Source organism: Schistocerca piceifrons, chromosome 8, assembly GCF_021461385.2.
Source record: "Schistocerca piceifrons isolate TAMUIC-IGC-003096 chromosome 8, iqSchPice1.1, whole genome shotgun sequence".
Taxonomy (NCBI): Eukaryota; Metazoa; Arthropoda; class Insecta; order Orthoptera; family Acrididae; genus Schistocerca; species Schistocerca piceifrons.
The window spans coordinates 239493373-239514769 of record NC_060145.1 but is presented as its reverse complement, the minus strand read 5'-3'; the positions used below and the strand labels follow the sequence as shown (position 1 = coordinate 239514769).

The window sequence follows — 21397 nt, the reverse complement described above, 5'->3', positions numbered from 1 at the left end:
CTGTGATGGGGCGTGGACTTCCAGCGCCTTGTCTCCTTTTCTCAACCACATTCGATAAGTTCTCACAGTAGCAGCACGGGAACAGCCGAACAGCTTCGTCGATCCCGATATTATCGTTCCCAGTCGTTCGTCTCACCTTAAGTGAAACCGCTTAAAACCGTAGAATGAATGAAAAACATTCATATAGTTGACGCAGAAGCAGAGGCTAATTTCATTCAATATGCGTGGTGTCTGTTCTTTCGGACATGTCCGACAGAACAGGCACCATTTTGATCCTGCACCTACTATGAATCAAGAGATAAAGGAGTTAAAGACAAGCAAGGGGCTCTACATCAGGAATGTATGCATAAGTTGACAAATTGGGTCTGACAGGAGGCCTGTTAGAGGAGTACACGTAGCTGAGATGGCCACTGTGTGAAATATCTTGGCGTAACGTTCCAAACTCCTATGAGGTGAAACGAGCATATGGGAACTGTGCAAGGGAAGGCGAATGGTCAACTACAGTTTATTAGGAGAATTTTTAGGAAAGAGTGGTTCACCTGTAAGGGAGACCGCATACAGGACGTTGATGCGACCTATTATTCAGTACCAGGTCGGATTGAAGGAAGGCATCGAGACAATTCACAGGCGGGCTGCTAGATCCGTTACCGGTAGATTCGAACAACTCGTAAATGTTACGGAGACGCTCCGGGAACTCAAATGGGGATCCTTGGAGGGAAGGCGACGTTCTTTACAAGGAACACTAGTGAGAAAATTTAGAGAACCAGCATTTGAAACTGACTCCCGAACGATTCTACTGTCGCCAACATACATTCCGCGTAAGGACCACGAAGATAAGATAGGAGAAATTATTGCTCATACGGAGGCATATAGACAGTCGTTTCTCCTTCGCTCTATCTGCGAGTGGAACAGGAAAGGAAATGACTAGTAGTAGTACAGGGTTCCCTCCGCCATGCGCCGTACCGTGGCTTGCGGAGTATCTGTGAACTTGTAGATCCCGTAGTGGTCAATGCATCTGCTTAGTAAGCAGGAGACCCAGGTTTTAATCACGGTCCGGCACAAATTTTCGACTTTCTCGTTGATTTATGTCAATGCCCACTGGCAGCTAATGTCTTTCACTTCTCTGTGTCTAGTTTCATTCGGTTATTTCATTCGACTGGAAAAATACGACTGAATGAAGAAACAATCGACTGGACAATCCTTTGTTAAAAGCAACGTTTGCCCAGTCACTGCTGTTCAGGCACTCTCGACAGGTCGCTGGTCTTCAGGCGTAACTTCTGAGGCATAACCGACTGCACCGAGCGCGGCGGAGGGAATGTGGTCCCGACCAGCTGACGGAAAAAGCCGGTCCTTCTGGAGCAACGATGATCAGTCTACTACGGTTTGTAGACATGGATAACGAAGATGGTTGAGACAGAAAAGGCAGATGACTCGTGCATTTCAGTCTGCCACGAAATTCAGTACTACACTACGATCGAGCGAGCAGGAAGCTGATTACTAGCCTTTTTCCCACTTACATCTATAACATGAAAGGTAACTCTATCTGCGATTGTCACAAGAAAGAAGAAGCTATAAACCATTTTAAGAACCTTCAACATTGCAGCGCGTCAGCAGTCGTTGGTTAATACACTCCTGGAAATTGAAATAAGAACACCGTGAATTCATTGTCCCAGGAAGGGGAAACTTTATTGACACATTCCTGGGGTCAGATACATCACATGATCACACTGACAGAACCACAGGCACATAGACACAGGCAACAGAGCATGCACAATGTCGGCACTAGTACAGTGTATATCCACCTTTCGCAGCAATGCAGGCTGCTATTCTCCCATGGAGACGATCGTAGAGATGCTGGATGTAGTCCTGTGGAACGGCTTGCCATGCCATTTCCACCTGGCGCCTCAGTTGGGCCAGCGTTCGTGCTGGACGTGCAGACCGCGTGAGACGACGCTTCATCCAGTCCCAAACATGCTCAATGGGGGACAGATCCGGAGATCTTGCTGGCCAGGGTAGTTGACTTACACCTTCTAGAGCACGTTGGGTGGCACGGGATACATGCGGACGTGCATTGTCCTGTTGGAACAGCAAGTTCCCTTGCCGGTCTAGGAATGGTAGAACGATGGGTTCGATGACGGTTTGGATGTACCGTGCACTATTCAGTGTCCCCTCGACGATCACCAGTGGTGTACGGCCAGTGTAGGAGATCGCTCCCCACACCATGATGCCGGGTGTTGGCCCTGTGTGCCTCGGTCGTATGCAGTCCTGATTGTGGCGCTCACCTGCACGGCGCCAAACACGCATACGACCATCATTGGCACCAAGGCAGAAGCGACTCTCATCGCTGAAGACGACACGTCTCCATTCGTCCCTCCATTCACGCCTGTCGCGACACCACTGGAGGCGGGCTGCACGATGTTGGGGCGTGAGCGGAAGACGGCCTAACGGTGTGCGGGACCGTAGCCCAGCTTCATGGAGACGGTTGCGAATGGTCCTCGCCGATGCCCCAGGAGCAACAGTGTCCCTAATTTGCTGGGAAGTGGCGGTGCGGTCCCCTACGGCACTGCGTAGGATCCTACGGTCTTGGCGTGCATCCGTGCGTCTCTGCGGTCCAGTCCCAGGTCGACGGGCACGTGCACCTTCCGCCGACCAATGGCGACAACATCGATGTACTGTGGAGATCTCACGCCCCACGTGTTGAGCAATTCGGCGGTACGTCCACCCGGCCTCCCGCATGCCCACTATACGCCCTCGCTCAAAGTCCGTCAACTGCACTTACGGTTCACGTCCACGCTGTCGCGGCATGCTACCAGTGTTAAAGACTGCGATGGAGCTCCGTATGCCACGGCAAACTGGCTGACTCTGACGGCGGCGGTGCACAAATGCTGCGCAGCTAGCGCCATTCGACGGCCAACACCGCGGTTCCTGGTGTGTCCGCTGTGCCGTGCGTGTGATCATTGCTTGTACAGCCCTCTCGCAGTGTCCGGAGCAAGTATGGTGGGTCTGACACACCGGTGTCAATGTGTTCTTTTTTCCATTTCCAGGAGTGTATATTAAAAAACTAGAAACCCGCCTCGACTGCGAAAGATTAAAAGAACATCATTTATAAATTTATAGCCATGATGTTCTTTTAATAATTGACAAAGGTCTTTTTAGGCACTTGTGGGTTTTATTGTTCTGAAGTAGGTGTAGTTATCTACGCCGAAACCTAGGTAAACACTAGGTGCTTTTTTCGCAGTCGAGGCGGGTTTCTAGTTTTTTAATATATAAACCATTTGGAGTCTTCCTGCAGTTTTTTCGAAGCACAGCAAAACTTCTTGGTGCAAAACCTTGTGCAAATTGATGTACCGATTCCAACAAGCGCTCCAATTTTATTGTATCCTGAAAAACATTCAAATATTCAAAACCCTTTCCGATTTTATACGAGATGGTAACGTGTGTCTATGAAATTTCGTGTATTATGGATAGTCTGCTACATTTACACCCTAATCTCCAGAAGTAAGCTCCTCCTCTTTTATAATGTATTTCGTCTACAGCTGTGACCATCTCAAGATCCTGTAGCTCTATACACTGTCCGCCACATGTGTCCACCTGTCAAAAGCCCTTTGCATCGTGGACCGCTGCGAGACTCGTAGGATGAGAGTCAACAAAGTTCTGGAAGGTACCGTCGGAGACATGGAGCCATGCCGACTCAAGCGCGGTGGTCAGCTGCACTATATTTCTTGACTGACGATTCAAGGCGCGAACAGCCCGACCGAGATGGTCCCGCAGATATTCAAGTGGGTGAAAATCCGGGGAGTTTGATGGCCAGAGTAGTGCAGTAAGCTCATATTGGTGCTCATCAAACCGTGCATGTTCAATGCGAGAAGCTTGACACGTTCAATTGTTCTGCTGGTAGATTCCACCGTGCTGAGGAAAAGCAAAATGCTTATAGGGATAAGCATGGTCCCCAAGCAAAGATGCATACTTGTGTTGATCTACAGAGCCTTCCAGAATGAGGAGGTCACCCAGGGAATGCCAAGAAAACATTTTCCAGATCACAAATGCTCCTTCCTCCAGCGTGGATCCTTTACTTTCGGACGTTTCACTCCGTACACGCCAACAGCCGTCTGCCCGATGGAGCATAAAACTTGATTTATGGCTACAGGCCACCTGTCGCCACTCGGTGTACGTCCAGTTGGGGTACCGGCGTGCAAAGTCCAGCCTTCGTCGCTAATGAACAGCAGTTAGCATGAGTGTGTGAACCACATGCCTGCTGCGGAGGCCCATACGAAACAATGTTCACCAACCAGCCATTGAGGAGACCCTGCTGGTAGCCCCTTGGTTCATCTGGGTGGTCAGTTGCTCAACAGCTGCACGCCTGTTGCCTGTGCACAGCTCCGCAGCCGTCGTTCACACCTGTCATCTGCGGCACTTGGGGCACTACAGTTGCCTCGGGCCACTTTTGGATAGAGCCATTTTGCCATGCGTGGTATAATTTAATCATGGTGGCACTCGAACAGTTTACAAACTTAGCCAATTAGGAAATGCTTCAACTTTTATGCTGAATGCCAATGATCAAGACCTTCTGGACGTCAGAAAAATCGCTTCGTTTGAGTGGTTATTACACGTTGATGACGAACATAGGCGGTGGTCACGTAAATCTGAGGAAACGGTGTACATTGTGCCTACAAGGATACTCTAAAATAATCCTAAATAATTGCTCAGACTATTTATATTGTGATTTCTTGGTATAGAAGTCTTTTTTTTATATTTGTACTTAGCTGTTGTCTAGTATGGTTCCATAAGCCAATATAATCATGAATCGCACATCTCGCGTGGTATCTCCGGTGTTATTTTAATTCTGATATCATTCTAACGCTACCTGCGCTGCCCAGCCAGATATCTTATCAGTGTATGACGTCTTACCCAGTAAAGTTACGTTGTGCAAGACGCGACAGTTGGCTGCGACTGCGACGCTGCCCCCTCCTCTTTTCCCACCCTGGCAGACGGCGACACGGCCGCAACGCGACAGGAGTCGTCGCTGTTTCCCAAGCTCCGGTCGGCGGCGGCGGATTCAAATACATAAGAAAAATAAGAATTCCGATTTTCTTGCTGTGAAAAATACTGCATGTTAATGCAACAAAGTTACATCGGCTCCCAGAGTTAGTTTTTCGATACAGATTCTCCTTTTACTTTAAAAAATTGAAAAGTATCTCTTCCGGTTTTGCGTGTTTTTTTCGCTGTATATGACTTCTCTATCAATTGTGAGGAAAGTAAAAGGCACAAAAAATTGATGTTTGCGTATCTTACAGTTTCACATCACAGCTTGATAATGAGGTGTCTATTTTTCCGATATTCGTCACAGTTATTCCGATACTTAATTTACAAGCGACCTACTGCATAAAATTTGAATTGTGTACAGTGAAAAATGTGGTCGCTGGCTACTTTACGTATGGTTCACGTTAGGTCATACATCGTTGCCGATGAAAAGAAGCTAACATATCGAAATTATTTTTAAAGTTGAGATCAGAATGATATCGATCTCCGTTTCCGAGATTTGGGCACATATATCTCCGGGAGCGTCGCGACTAGCCGCCAGTTCTGTCGACGCGCAACGAGAATCGTGTGGTCGTCACACGATAGAGAATGCATTTGTTTTGTTTCGCTGACACATTTGGACCTAATGAAACCATTTTATGTCATATATTTCTCCGGTATGAGTTACTAATATTTCTCCATATGCTCTTGACAATTTCATTTAAAATGCCACGAAATGTAGGTTTTTTAAAGCCAAGTGATCAAGCAGAACCCATTATCTTGGTTTTGCTGAGGCATCTGAACCTGTTACAAGCTTTCTTTCTCGTTTATTTCTCTGATACGAGTCCCGAATATTCCTCCATCTGTTTTTGCACATTTCACCTAAAATTCCAATGAAAGATAAGTTTATTAACAATAAGCGCACGATAGCGTCATTGCATTGTTTCAAGTTCTTGACAACAAGATACGGTTACACCTTAAACATCTCTAGAATTTTCATTCTGAACGTCTACAGTATACACTGGCAGAAATGTGGAAGAAATAATGTCCGTGCTTGTTCACAAAATTTCCCCAAATTATACTTGTCAGTTTCTCCCATGCAGAAATTTTTGGAACAAGCTAAGGCAACTTTCATGCCGACTGACTCTTTATTCCCATCCAAATGAACTTCCATATTCTTATAATCTGACAGCATACATCGTTATGGATGACATGAACATTTAATCTTGCCAAGCTGCACTCAAAAGATGACTCCAGGATTTACAAAAGACGAATTTCAATTGTGAACTGTGTCAGACCAGAAGGGCCTTGTAAAACAGTAGTGCACTTTTGGCACAAGTTTTTTGAGCACCATCTTCTACCAATGAATTGAAGTGAATGTGACAAATTACTTATTGCAGCATACCGTTTGCGCAATCTGTTGAGAAACGCCTTCCTCAAAAACGAACATCTATTGATTACAGAAAGCTGTACAACAATCTGGTGGTGGTTTTTCACAACTAGAAGGTATCATCAAGACACCATTCTACCGTTTACTTTCAAAGTGAAGGTATTGTAAAATGTAACTTTCTCGTTGTACTTTACATTGTTCATTTTATAATGTACTTGCCGTTTTCAATTTTTATCGTCACAAAAAAGAGTAATGCGAAAATTGACCTTCAAGTTCATTTTCATCATTCTAATTCTACATGTGCATGGATTATACTGATTTTCATAACAGGCCTGAAAAATTTGCATTAATGGGAAAATATTATATATTTCACTCACCTGCCAGTTTCAACTGTGCACAAATTTCTTCCCAAATTCTGTCTCTGAACATAGTGTCTCTATATTTAGGGTTCTTCAAATCGTAAAGGCAAGGGTGTTGCGAGACCAGCTCACAGAGCATCACATCCTGTGAGTGGCTCATTTCAGTTTTCCTTGACTGGCTCGACATCTTTCTGGCAGCCCTACGTCTTTGTGTCGTCCGACTTCCGTCGCAACACTGCTCACTGGTGCAGTGCTGCGACAGCTGCCGCAACAGTCGCGCGTCGCATCCCAAACTCGAACTGCGCATGCGCCAGCAGGCAACTTCTGACGTCACGTAGCGACCCGTCGCAGTCGCTAGTGTGCGTCGCGTCTTGGACAACGTACCTTAAGCGTGGCTCCACTAGAGGGATTCACGTTTGAAACTTAACTTTACTGTTCCAACGGTTGTGCATAATTTCTACATCTACATCTACATTTATACTCCGCAAGCCACCCAACGGTGTGTGGCGGAGGACACTTTACGTGCCACTGTCATTACCTCCCTTTTCTGTTCCAGTCGCATATGGTTCGCGGGAAGAGCGACTGTCTGAAAGCCTCCGTGCGCGCTCGAATCTCTCTAATTTTACATTCGTGATCTCCTCGGGAGGTATAAGTAGGGGGAAGCAATATATTCGATACCTCATCACCTTAAGTTGGTGCAGTAATGAATCAGAAAATTCCCAGTGAACACATCAAACAGGAAGCCTCGGCAACTTGCTTGAAACATTAAAGAAGGTAAAATTGTACACTTCATAAAATGAATGCGCGTTGTATCCTACCACTATAATATAAACGAGTCACAATTTGAACCATCTGCTCTAATACTTGAGTGAAACAATTTGTAGGGATCTGAAATGAAATGGTCACGTAGGTAAAGCAGGTGGAAGACTACAGTTAATGGGAAGTGGACTGTGCACAATACAGATCGCCTATAAAAATGTCTGTGCAACTCAGCCTAGAATATTACTTAAGTGGAATAATCCCATACCAATAAGACCAATGCGAGACGTATAGAAAGAAGGGCAGCACGAATAACTACAGGTTATTTTGATCTATGGAGAAAGAACATGGAGATTCCCGAAAACCTGAGCCCTTGGCGACAGAGGCATTCTACCCCGCGAAAGCCCGCTTGCAAAGTTTAAAGTACCAGTATTACATCAGAAGCCTAGTAATATAATACGACTCCTCTACATATCGGTCCTGTAAGGAACCGAAGAGAAGTTTAGATCAGATTAATTTCAGTGATCACAGCTGCGTTCAAGCATCATTCTTCCAGGACTCCAAACGCGAATAGAACGGGAAGAAGTGATGGAATGTGCTCGCAGCCATTCACTTCACAATAGTTTGCACAGTACAGATGTAGATGTAGAACTTCCATTTCTATTTGAATCTTGAGGCGAAATTCATCGCTAAATACATCTTCTAAATAATACTAAAATAATTTAACGTGCTACCATCATTGTAACGACACTTATGACGTCAAATCGTAATGGAAATGATAGTCATTAATAAGACGTTTCAAACTGTGGAAGATACAGACGAAATGTATTCGCAAACTGCGAATACGATTAGACGTCAGCTCTTAAAGTTAACAGTGACACATCGCAAGTTGTGTAGAACTGAGAATCGAACTCTGATTTCACACTTAACACGAGCCGTCGCCTTAAATCCTTCTGCTATTAGCCCGCGCCTCCTAGACCGATCCAAAACCTTATACACTGAAGCGCCAAAGAAACTGGCATAGGCATGCATATTCAAATACAGAAGATGTAAAAAGGCAGAATACGACGCTCCGGTCAGCAACGTATATATAAGACAAGTGTCTGGCGCATTTGTTAGATCTGTCACTGCTGCTACAATGGCAGGTTATCAAGATTTAAGTGAGTTTGAACGTGGTGTCATAGCGCACGAGTGATGGGATACAGAATCTTCGAGGTAGCGATGAAGTGGGGATTTTCCCGTACGGCCATTTCACGAGTGTACCGTAAATATCATAAATCCTGCAAAACATCAAATCTCAGACATCACTGCGGCCGGAAAAAGATCCTGCAAGAACGAGACCAACGATAACTGAAGAGAGTCGTTCATCATGACAGAAGTACAACCCTTCCGCAAATTGAGGCAGATTTCAATGCTGGGCCATCAACATGTGTCAGCGTGCGAAGCATTCAACGAAATATCATCGATAGGGGCTTTCGGAGCCGAAGGTTCATCATGCACCCTTTATGTTTGCACAACACAAAGCTTTACGCCTCGCCTGGGCCCATAAACACCGATATTGCACTGTTGATGACTGGAACATGTTGCCTGATCGGACGAGTCTCGTTTCAAATTGTATCGAGCGGATAGATGTGTACGGACATGAAGACAACCTCATGAATCCATGGACCCTGCATGTCAGCAGCGGACTGTTCAAGCTGGTGAAGCTCTGTACGCGCGACCGCTACGGTCGCAGGTTTGAATCCTGCCTCGGGCATGGATGTGTGTGATGTCCTTAGGTTAGTTAGCTTTAAGTAGTTCTAAGTTCTAGAGGACTGATGACCTCAGATGTTAAGTCCCATAGTGCTCAGAGCCATTTGAAGCTCTGTAACGGTGCGGGCCGTGTGCAGTTGGAGTGATATGGGACCCCTGATGCACCTAGATACGACTCTGACGGGTGACACGTACGTAAGCATCCTGTCTGATCACCTGCATCCATTCATGTCGATTGTGCATTCCGACGGACTTGGGCAATTCCAGCAGGACAATGCGACATCCCACACGTCTAGAATTGCTACCGAGTGGCTCCAAGAACACTCTTCTGAGTTTAAACACTTCGCTGGCCACCAAACTCACCAGACATGAACATTATTGAGCATATATGGGTTGCCTTGCAACGTGCTGTTCAGAAGAGATTTCTACCCCCTTTTACGGATTTATTGTCAACCCTGCAGGATTCATGATGTCAATTCTCTCCAGTACTACTTCAGACATTAGTCGAATCCATGCCACGTCGCGGTGCTCGCGGGGACACTACACGATACTAGGCAGGTGTACCAGTTTCTTTGGCTCTTCAGTGTGTATCAGTGCGTCCATGATCCTTAGTTCTCGCACACATTATGTGATTCCCTCAAAATGTCATTCCAGTAGAGTCTCGATAGTTCGAGTTTCCAATAACCCGAGCCTCTTTAAAAAAAAAAAAAAGTTGCAAAGATCTCCTTTCTTTTTTTACTGACATGATAAATAATGAAAACATCATTTCAAAAGATAGATAGGGAGAGTACAGCTCAGTGACAAAGCAGACAACAATGCAATCAACACCGACGATTAGCTCGCTGCCCTGTTGCACGAACATCTTTTGTCAGTATGGCACGAAATACCCCGACTGCTGCCGGCTGCTACCGATCAAAACTGGGGAGTTCATACACTGCTGTAGTTTCCAGTACCTGTACTGTACAGTGTTGTTTGTCGTTTTGTTTGTTGACTGTGTGTTCCGTTGTACACCTTACAAAGATGAGTGCTGTAACAAAAAAGAGGAAATTTGTGCCTTTTCATCTAAAATTAGAAGAACTAAGACGACTTGACAAAGGAGAGACAATAAAAAAACTTGCTCTCGAATATGGTGTCGGTGAAGTTACTGTTGGTGACTGGCGAAGAAACCGACTTAAATTGGGACAGTTTTCTTCTCAAAAATGCTCACACGAATCTCTCAGTCGAAGAAGTATAAAGAAGTCAGACTTCGAAAAGACAAGTGAGGCATTGTTCATGTGGTTTACCCAACAGAGAGAGAAAGGTGCTCCGATTTCTGGCCCAATCTTGCAAGAAAAAGCTTTGGTTTTCAGAAACTATCTGCAGGAAGGAGATGACGATTTCGCCGCTAGTGTGGGCTGGTTCGACTAGTGGAAGAAGAGGTATGGAGTGCGTCAACTAGACGTATGTGGAGAAAAACTCTCTGGTCCGCTGAGGCCGTTTCAAAATTTATCTTCGAGTTTAAAAAAATCATAACTGACGAAAATTTGTCTAATGAACAAATATATAACTGTGACGAAATTGGGCTAAATTTTAAAATGTTACCAGCGAGAACACTTGCTTCTTGTGAAGAAAAAAGTACTCCTGGGCACAAAAAAAGCAAAGGGTGGCTCACAGTTATGGCAGCTTCAAATGCAACTGGAAACCACAAGCTAAAACTAGTTGTGATTGGGAAGTCTGCCAAGCCAGAGCATTCAAGTATATATTCATCTCAGCTTTTCCGGTTGTCTGTACACATCAGAATAATGCCTGGATGAATCAGGAAATCTTCAAGAACTGGTTTTTTAACTCATTTGTACCTGACTGCAAGAATTTTTTAAAAGAAAGGGGACCGCCATGCAAAGCAATTTTGCTCATGGATAATGCGTCCTCACATCCAAGTGCAGGAGAACTGCAGTGCGACGGTATCCGCGCCTTATTTTTCCCACCAAACGTTACCTGTCTCAATCAGCCCATGGATCAGGGCGTTCTGGAATGTCTAACAAAAAAGTATCAACGGACATTGGTACAGTCAATCCTGCATTCCGAAGACAACGAAAGCATTGTAGGAGCTTTGAAGAAAGTGACTTTGAAGGACGTCGTGTACTGGATTAGCGAATCTTGGAGCGAAATGAAGTCAGACACATGGAGAAAAATTCTACAGGAAAGTATGCCAGACACCAAAAATGAAGATTTAGCAGATGAGGACGATCAACCATTGTGTAATTTAATCAGAAGATTGCCAGGGTGTGAAGAGGCAGACGAGGTGGAAGTAGGCAAGTGGTTAAATTCGGACGAACAGTTGGAAGTGACAGACTCTTCTATAATTGACATGATTAACATTCCATTGCAGTGTGAGAGTGACGAGGATGACGAGGCAGAGGCTGCACCGCTGATGAGTCAACCGAAGGCTACGCTCCTCTCGAGGCCGCCATATGCTACGTGGAACAACAGCCTGAGGCGACACCAACTGACCTACTGCTCCTCAGACGGTGGCGTGACATTGCCGCGAGGAAACGTTGCAGCTTCGCCAAACAAAAGACACTTCACTATTACTTGTCTAAATAAATAATTATTGTTATTCTGCCAATGCAAATGCATATGTAAATACTTTTATTTTAATAAAGTTCATATTTTGACCTGTATTACTTACAATATCATAATATTTCTTTTTCCCATTTAAATTTCGATAGTCCGAGTTTTCGATAGTTCGAGGTGGTTCCGGTCCCGTTCACCTCGAACTATAGAGACTCTACTGTATCGTATTTAAAGGTTTTGAGTGAGTTAGGCATTTGGGTATTAAAATGAATCAGTTGTAACTGGCGAAAATGTGTGCTGAACTGGGATTCCACTTAACGCGAGCTGTCGCTTTAAGCGCGTCTGCCCTCTAAGCACGCCGCCCATCCGACCCAAATTCTCAGCCGGTTACTCACTACTGGTGTAACGTCACCTACCAGTGAACCTCTTACTTGTCATTTCGGATTCACCTAAGGCATGGAGTTTGGTGAGCATCTGCACTGATATAAAATTAGATAACATTGACCAGGGAGTACAGCGACCTGGTGCTATATTAGATTAAAATTAACAGTGGAGATCGCAACAATATTTGTTTGTTTGCCGGTTTCGGCTTATGTTAAAGTCATCTTCAGAATTTTTGGCCTCCTGTGGCTGTTGCTGGTCATTCCTCGGTTTTCTCGTGATACCAGAATCGTACACTGTCTGATCGTAGTTATTGTGATTTCGAATATTGATTTTAAGGCTAAACATCCGCACCGAAACAATGGCTCTTTGGTCAGCGTCACATGCTTGTCTGAAGGAATAGACACTGTCGACGATCCATAGCCGTATTAAATAGACTAAATATTTTCGCAGTTTTTGACCTCGCTTCGGTTCCTTCTCTTGTCCATGAGCCTCCATCTGTGCATAGCCCAGCACCAAAATTGCAAATGACGCTCATATCGATTGAATGTCGGCACTCGAACATACTTGTTGCTATCAGATAACTTACTGCAGGGCTTGCACCGTGTTACAGCTTCTGCAGGTGAGCTGTCAGTCCCCATCGTCTACTAGCCAAGTCATGCGAGTCAACTAACGGGGAAACTTGCTCCGTGTAACACGAGCTTAGCGGTGTCTGTGCTCACCATCACGACGCTGCTGTCCAGTGCAAATCGACCGAATCGGCATCGATGTCGCTGTTTGGCGACAGCAAAAAATTAATCATCTCAAAATCTGCGAGGCTTATGGGGACGAGGTAATCAGTGGCGCAACGGTTCGTCGCTGAGACCAAATTGTCAGCGGCGCGCAAGAATCAACATATTTAGCTATTCCGCAAGTTCACTTACTAAACAGGCATGTACAGTCTTCAGCAACCGACGTTGTTATACCAAAAATTGAAGCGATGTGCATATTAAAATAACTCAGCAGTCTATTTTTATGTGAAAAAGCATTTTTTATATTGGAGACTTTCTGAGGGATTAATTTCTTTAACGTTGTAGTATAGAATTGTACAGGTAGCCACTGCACATCCGTGAGAATATTTTAAAGTACTTCTACAGCTACAGCTCTACGTCTTTCGTACCTCATGTACTCAGAAACTTTCCGCCTCGACTCTAGAAGCCCTTAAACGTGTAACTGTGGATGATCTGCGTTTTGTCTTACCTACTTTGCAGGAGGCAATTACTTATTAATATAGTTTGTTATGCTAATAGCATTTGCGTGCTCGATTCGGAAAAGGACCACTTATGTCAAGAAGCCGCCATATAACGAAAGAAAAAAGGAATAGTGTGTCGAATTGAACTCTTACAGGAGAATATTAACCACGTGAGTAGCTCTCAGCCACTATGAATTTACGAAATACGAAATAGATTCCCACACCCCTCTTAAGGTGGTCATCTCTCTCGTAAGTAAAGCGAAGTTTCCCTCCCGGACGGCAGTAAGAAAACATGACGTATGGCATTTTTTCCAAGTACTTTTATCCACACCACCCAACTTCTTGGTAGCTAAGGTAACAAATATATTTACGTAGCCTGTAACCAAACCCTGATGCGCGTCAACGAGACATATGGTACCTGGGTCGATGCTCGTACAGTAAGTAATGCAACACATTTTCTCTCGGCCAGTTTCGATTGAAAAAATGCGGATTTTGTTGTGGAGCATCGTGTAATATTCCCACATCAGCCCCTACAGTTTCAGCAAGTTCCGATAGGTGGCGACGCTATATGTAGCCTTCGAAACGGTGTCTGTATGTGAGGGACGTTGCAAGCAGAGAGCTGTGATTAAGATTTTTTTGGTGAGAAACCAGAGCATCGCAGATATTCATAGGCGCTTGCAGAATGTCTACGGAAACCTGGCAGTGAACAAAAGTACGGTGAGTCGCTGGGTGAGGTGTGTGTCATTATAGCAACAAGATCGTGCAAACCTGTACGATCTCCCGCGTGCCGGTCGCCCGATCAGTGCTGCGCATTCTGCGTTGTTGGTACGTCTGGACACTCTCATTCAAGGTGACCGACAGATCGCGCACAAGCACTTCGCTGCAGAGCTGGACGTCTCTAATCGTAGTGCTGACGCACCCGAGAGGAGCACACGAAACTTCACTGGACTGTTCCTCACCCACTCCACAGCCCAGATCTTGCACCTTACACTTCCATCTGTTTGGGCACTTGTTTGGCAAAGTGAAAGATGCTCTCCATAGGAAGCAGTACGTCGATAATGCGGAGGTTTTTGGTGGATCAAGACGAAGTAGTGTAGTGCCGTCTGGCATACAGGCCCTCCCAGTAAGGTGTCATAATGTCGTCGCATTGAACTTAGATTACGGTATGTTAAAAAAAAAGAAAAAGAAAAAGAAAACACCAGGGTTTTGTAGCCAAAAGGGTAGGGTTTAATGTGGTGCATTTCAATCCTGAGTAAAACCAAACTGCTTTCAGAAAAAAGAAATGTGTTGCGTTACCTAGGGGAGAGTCCTACAGTGGCGGTCAGCTTGACCTTTTCACTTGTAGAATGTGAAATATTTAAAGAATTGTGATTTAATACAGTAATCTGGTACTTAAACTGATTCCTTATGGATGTTCATGATGATTTCCCTGAATTTTACAAGAGCGACAGGTCATGTAGAAGTAAAAGCAAATGGTTTTTCAGCCAGTACAAGTAAAAACAAATGGTTTTTCAGTCGGTACAAAAATTGTCTTCCAGCACCAACCAGTGTCCATATAGGAAGCCTTTCAAGATTTATAGATAAACAACATTACACAACTAAAGAAAACCATGAACAAAATTCACTATTTAAAAACCCATTGTTCACTTATTGCACTGATCAAAAATAAAATACAATATTTTTACTCGGTCTGTTGAACCAACACGTGCCCACTCTTTACTGTTTGTGCACTGTACCCATTAGCAAATGCTAACCTCAAGAATTCTTTCCTACTAAGTGGCATGAAACTGTTGTCTAAATCTTTCGTGTACAGAACAACTGCGGTTCTATATCATTGTTGAATGTCTTCTTAAACCTGCCCATCTAAGGAGTTAGATCCACAGATGAAACTGTTGTAATTACTTTTATTCGATCACCTGAAGTGCAGCTTGGGACATGAAAAGACTCAGCTGCCTGCCTTGCTGTCATTGTCCGCGATATTATTTCACTTATTAGCATCATATTCCCTTCAGTCCATTTTCCTTTCATTTCGCCCTTATTCTCAGCCATTTCACACCAAAAAGTGAAGAGGAAGAGTTGTTATTATTTTTCCCCTAACGTTCTGACTGGGTGGTATAGGAAGACAACTAGGCGGCTGGTACTGTACGACGATCAAGCAATAGAAACGACACCTATTGCGTATTTTTTAACTCATGATATCTTGAAATTTTTACCGTTACAATATCCTTAATCAATACCGTTAAAATAAATGTAGAATTAAATTCGATTGCCCGACTCATAAATGTGTACAACAGTCCTGTAACAAAATTCTTGTGTGCTTCTCTCAGGCAAACAACATTAAACTCTAACAACTAATAAACAACTGAATTCAGGACAAAATGCCTGACGTATCAAGAGCAGGGATCATGGCGTCTTTCAACTCGCCCCTTGTATGTGCTGCCGCCTAGTACCACAAAAGAAAACTAGCCTTGGCCGATACTGTAAAACGGTCGATATTGAACATAGTGCCACGGAACACCAGTTTGTTGCAGCTGAAAACACGAAAAGAAAATTGAGGGTCTGTTAGATGAAGATCAGTATGACTTTAAAAAGGATAAAAACAGCAGAGAGGCAGTTATGACGTTGTGATTGGTAATGGAAACAAGGCTAACTTAAATCAATATGCCTTCGTAGGTTTTGTCGATTTAAGAAAAAAGCGATCGCAAGTATATAATGATGCAAAATAATCGAAATTCTCAGAAACGTAAGTGTAAGCTATATGAAATGACGGTTAACGGATGATATGTATAAGACAGAATAATAAGAATGTAGGACCAAGAACGAAGTGCTCGGATTAAAAAGGGTGTAATGCATTCTTTAGCCTCTATTGTTCAGTCTAAACACCGAAAAATAAAAGAAACGTTCAGGAGAAGTGAATGGATATCAACGGTAACATATGCTGATGACAGTACTATCGTCAGTGAAAGTGAAAAATAATTACAGGACCTCTTGAATGAAATGAATGTAGTAAGTACAGAAAATGAATTGAGGGTGAACCGAAGAAAGCCGGCCGCGGTGGTCTAGCGGTTCAGGCGCTCAGTCCGGAACCGCAAGACTGCTACGGTCGCAGGTTCGAATCCTGCCTCGGGCATGGATGTGTGTGATGTCCTTAGGTTAGTTAGGTTTAAGTAGTTCTAAGTTCTAGGGGACTGATGACCACAGATGTTAAGTCCCATAGTGCTCAGAGCCATTTGAACCATTTGAACCGAAGAAAGCCCATCTCCAACATCTGAAGCTCTCTGAAGGTCTGGGGCAACATTCAGAAGGATCCTCACCTGCCTATTCATCAAGATATTTCACAAGTAGAACACCAACGCTTGAAATCAATGAAACCGTCGCAGCGCATAGGAAACAGCCGTATTGGATCCTCTTTCAGTCAATCATTCATGGAAAATCTAGAGCGAGCAGTCATCAGTACTCAACTAACGTTCAGTTAAGCACGCTTGTACGCACATACAAGGGCTCGATCTGCACAGACGTCAGTGGAGGATCAGAATCGGATTCGAACCAGACAAGGCAGAAGTGGTCTTCTATTGCACAATTGGGGATGGGCAGCTCTGTAAATTGCGGCTGTGCTGCCTCCTAAAGGTCAGTCCACCATATCATTGTTGACTCTTTTTTCGAGAGTGCAGACAAACAAAGATAGATATTCACCACGCATGAAACAATCGAATGGATCAGGGAACTAGTCCTAGTTTGTACGAGCTTTTGATTGTGCACACTTAGTCGTGTTACATGCCCGGATATTCAGAAGTTGGGGCAAATGGCCATGCTAAATGTCTGGGCAAATGCCCAAAACTCATAAATTCTCAGGCATTTATGCATTTTAAAAATTAATTGATAAAAATCGCTTATTAAAAAATTTAAGCTGATATTTTGTGTTGGAAATGGCTCTTGTAACACTGCTTCGTTAGTGGTTGGATAACCAAGTTGAAGAAGCAGCTAGAGAGTTAGGGGAGAGTTATTAGAGGAAATAAATTTGACTGTAAACATAACATTTTACATCTTTAATGAGATCAGTTCTTGGTGTAGTACACAATAAAAAAATGTCGCTACACATACCAATAAAGCTTCTTTTTGTTTTTCACTGAAAACAGATTAATATTTAAAAATACATTCAACATCAAGAAAAACATGGCAGCCGCTTAATACAGTTAGTATTAATTTTGTTACCAATAATCATTGTTCAGCGATCTTCTGAGATTTGACACGGATTATAAAGCGCGTTACATTACAAAGCGATAACCTAACGACAACTATTTTTATACTAGCTTATCAATACACTAGTGTTCAACGCGGTGTGTGTGTGTGTGTGTGTGTGTGTGTGTGTGTGTGTGTGTAAGAGAGAGAGAGAGAGAGAGAGAGAGAGAGAGAGAGCGAGAGAGAGAGAGAGAGAGAGAGAGACCGATGGCGAAGAGCGGAGTTGTTACAAAGAAAAAGGATATTATAAACAATAAGCAGGTGTCAGCAACAGGCACCTTCCCTTGGTAGAGCAACTTGGAAAAATAGTGAAAAGAAGTAAGAAACACGCTTCCCTCTTCTTTCCATTCGTTGTTGGTAATAAAGCAATGAATGACATACGTAGTTTAAACATTTCCTAACTTTTAATAACGAGAGTATCGCAACTCCCTTATTTTAATTGGTAAATTATACTGTCTAGCAGTAAAAACTTTAAGATGTCCTTTTTTATATAAATGCCCAGATTATGCGCGTAAACTGCTTTGGGCAAATTTCTAGGCAAATGATCATTTATAAATTACCTGCCCACTGACTATTTGCCTAGCCCGCATCAATGCGACATTTGTCTTCAAATGTTGTTTATTTATGTTTGTTTCGATCTTACCACAAATAAATAACGAAAATTATCTTTGTTTCATTTCTGTGAATGGCTACAATCCAGACAAATGTCTACAGAAAAGTGTTCCTAAAACTTAAATTTATTTAGGATATTTAAAATAATTGATAATTCTAAATTCTTGTAGCCATTGAAGAGTTTGCGAGAGCATTTGACTGCTGTCAATTTTGTTGTTAAAAATAATGTTCACCGTTCTCCGTTAGGCTGTCTCCATGAGGTATGTCCTACAACAACCCCTGCACACCTTACTTCTGTCGACACTGACAAGCAGCAACTCACCGTGTCTTGGACGACTCTCAACATGCACTTATCTGCGAGACTTTACCTGATTGATGGCCATGCTTGTGACTTGCCTCGTGTGGTTACCTTCTATGCACCTGGTGGCTGACTGGTGTCCCGGGGAATCGCTGGGCAATTTATACACACGGGGCCTAAAGGCTCTGCGTAATATGCCGAAAAACCGCCCGCCCCTCCCCGCCGGCGAGTTCTTGCTGCCCGGACAAAGCTGCGACTCGCGAGGGGAAGGACGCGGCTTGTCGTTTTCTCGCACGTCCTCCGGAGCGGAACTATCTGTGTGGCGAAAGCCGCGCCCCTGTGGCTGGGTCGGGCGCCAAGTGGGTGGGCCTGCGACACGCGACGCCGAAACGCTCGGCTGGCGCTGCGGCTGCCGGCGGTCGCGCGCCCGCGCCCATTCAGACAGCCTGTGAGGAAACCGCGGAGCGAAAACGCTAATTGCTCAAATATTTCCTCAAGGCTCCCCAGCTATCCGCCACGCTCGTTTGTATTCTCGAAACGATTGCTAACTGACTGCCCGTTTCCAAACGAGGCGCAGCGCAGTCCGAGCTGCTCTTGGTAGTCGTCGGCCAGTGGATGAAAGCAACAGCTGTGTCTGTACAGTGTACCACCTTCTGTAGTGCCACGCGGGATTACCCGAGCGGTCATGGACTGTGCGGCTGATCCCGGCGCAGGTTCGAGTCCTCCCTCGGGCAAGGGTGTGTGGGTTTGTCCTTCGGATAATTTAGGTTAAGCAGTGTGTAAGCTTAGGGACTGATGACCTTAGCAGTTAAGTCCCATAAGATTTCACACACATTTGAACATTTGAACCTTCTGTAGTGCAAACAATTATTGCCAATGCATAGTCGTGATCAGAGAGAGAGAATACACCGAGAGATTGCAGCACGTCATTCAGCATTTCCTGCAGACCCACACCGTACTACAAGGCCCTACAAGTGGTCTACGGTAAACAGCGGACAAATTGAATAGCGACCAGTGTTGTGTAAACTTACGCGCGGAAAAAAGTTCTGCTTTTCTAGTGTATGGTTCAGAAAATGCAAGAGAAATGTAATAGCACCAAGTTTTAGCCTTCCTCAATTTCGACAGTTTGCAGGAAACAACTCCCCTCGAAATGTTTCGAACATAGAAAATGGTTTTCCTCCGATCCGGAACCTTGCCTCTTAACCGCATTTAACCATTTCTCCTAAAACCTACGGTTTTGAAAAAGGAAACCTGCAAATAAATGCACGTTTATTATATTGCTGTCACGTTGGAAACACATTTATCAGGAAAGTGCATTAACTTACAAAACGTCTAAAAATATCCGGGTACCTATGAAAAGTAACATTGGTTCCTCCTCGAATTTAAATGTGCATTTAAACGCTGCACTACACACTTCACAATTTTTCTTCGCGTAAACTGGAGCGGATAGATAGCACACTTACACTAACAAATACTGTATACAGGATGGTCCATTGATAGTGACAGGGCCAAATATCTCACGAAATAAGCATCAAACGAAAAAAACTACAAAGAACGAAACTCGTCTAGCTTGAAGGGGGAAACCAGATGGCGCTATGTTGGCCCGCTAGTTGGCGCTGCCATAGGTCAAACGGATACCAACTGCGTTTTTTCAAATAGGAACCCCTATTTTTTATTACATATTCGTGTAGTACGTAAAGAAATATGAATGTTTTAGTTGGCCCACTTTTTTCGCTTTGTGACAGATGGCGTTGTAATAGTCACAAACGTACAAGTACGTGGTATCACGTAACATTCCGCCAGTGTGGACGGTATTTGCTTCGTGATACATTACCCGTGTTAAAATGGACCGTTTACCAATTGCGGAAATGGTCGATATCGTGTTGATTTACGGCTCTCGTGATCAAAATGCACAACGGGCGTGTGCTATGTATGCTGCTCGGTATCCTGGACGACATCATCCAAGTGTCCGGACCGTTATTTAAGGAAACAGGAAGAGTTCAGCCTCAAGTGAAACGTCAACCACGACTTGCAACAAATAATGATGCCCAACTAGGTGTTTTAGCTGCTGTCGTGGCTAATTCGCACATCAGTAGCAGACAAATTGCGCGAGAACCGGGAATCTCAAAAACGTCGCGGCTGAGAATGCTACATCAAAATCGATTGCACCCGTACCCTATTTCTATGCACCAGGAATTGCATGGCGACGACTTTGAACGTCGTGTACAGTTCTATCACTGGGCACAAGAGAAATTACGGGACGATGACAGATTTTTTGCACGCGTTCTATTTAGCGATGAAGCGTCATTCACCAACAGCGGTAACGAAAACAGGCATAATATGCACTATTGGGCAACGGAAAATCCACGATGGCTGCGACAAGTGGAACATCAGCGACTTTGGCGGGTTAACGTATGGTGCGGCATTATGGGAGGACGGATAATTGGCCCCCATTTTATCGATGGCAATCTAAATGGTGCAATGTATGCTGATTTCCTACGTAATGTTCTACCGATGTTACTACAAGATGTTTCACTGCATGACAGAATGGGGATGTACTTTCAACATGATGGATGTCCGGCACATAGCTCGTGTGCGGTTGAAGCGGTATTGAATAGCATATTTCATGACAGGTGGATTGGTCGTCGAAGCACCATGCCATGGCCCGCACGTTCACCGGATCTGATGTCCCCGAATGTCTTTATGTGGGGAAAGTTGACGGATATTTGCTATCGTGATCCACCGACAACGCCTGCCAACAGGCGTCAGCGCATTGTCAATGCATGTGCGAACATTACGGAAGG

The 21397-nt window shown here is 44.3% G+C and overlaps 1 protein-coding gene across 1 annotated transcript in view; it reads right to left on the bottom strand.

Moving 5' to 3' along the window:
• Positions 1-18710, bottom strand: part of LOC124712234 (adult-specific cuticular protein ACP-20-like) — a 35800-nt gene extending 17090 nt beyond the window's left edge. Inside the window, exon 1 of the mRNA XM_047242528.1 lies at positions 18664-18710. Coding sequence (XP_047098484.1) covers positions 18664-18678 — 15 coding nt within the window. The 5' untranslated portion in view covers positions 18679-18710. The remainder of the gene's footprint in view (positions 1-18663) is intronic.
• Between the last annotated feature and the right edge of the window lie 2687 nt (positions 18711-21397).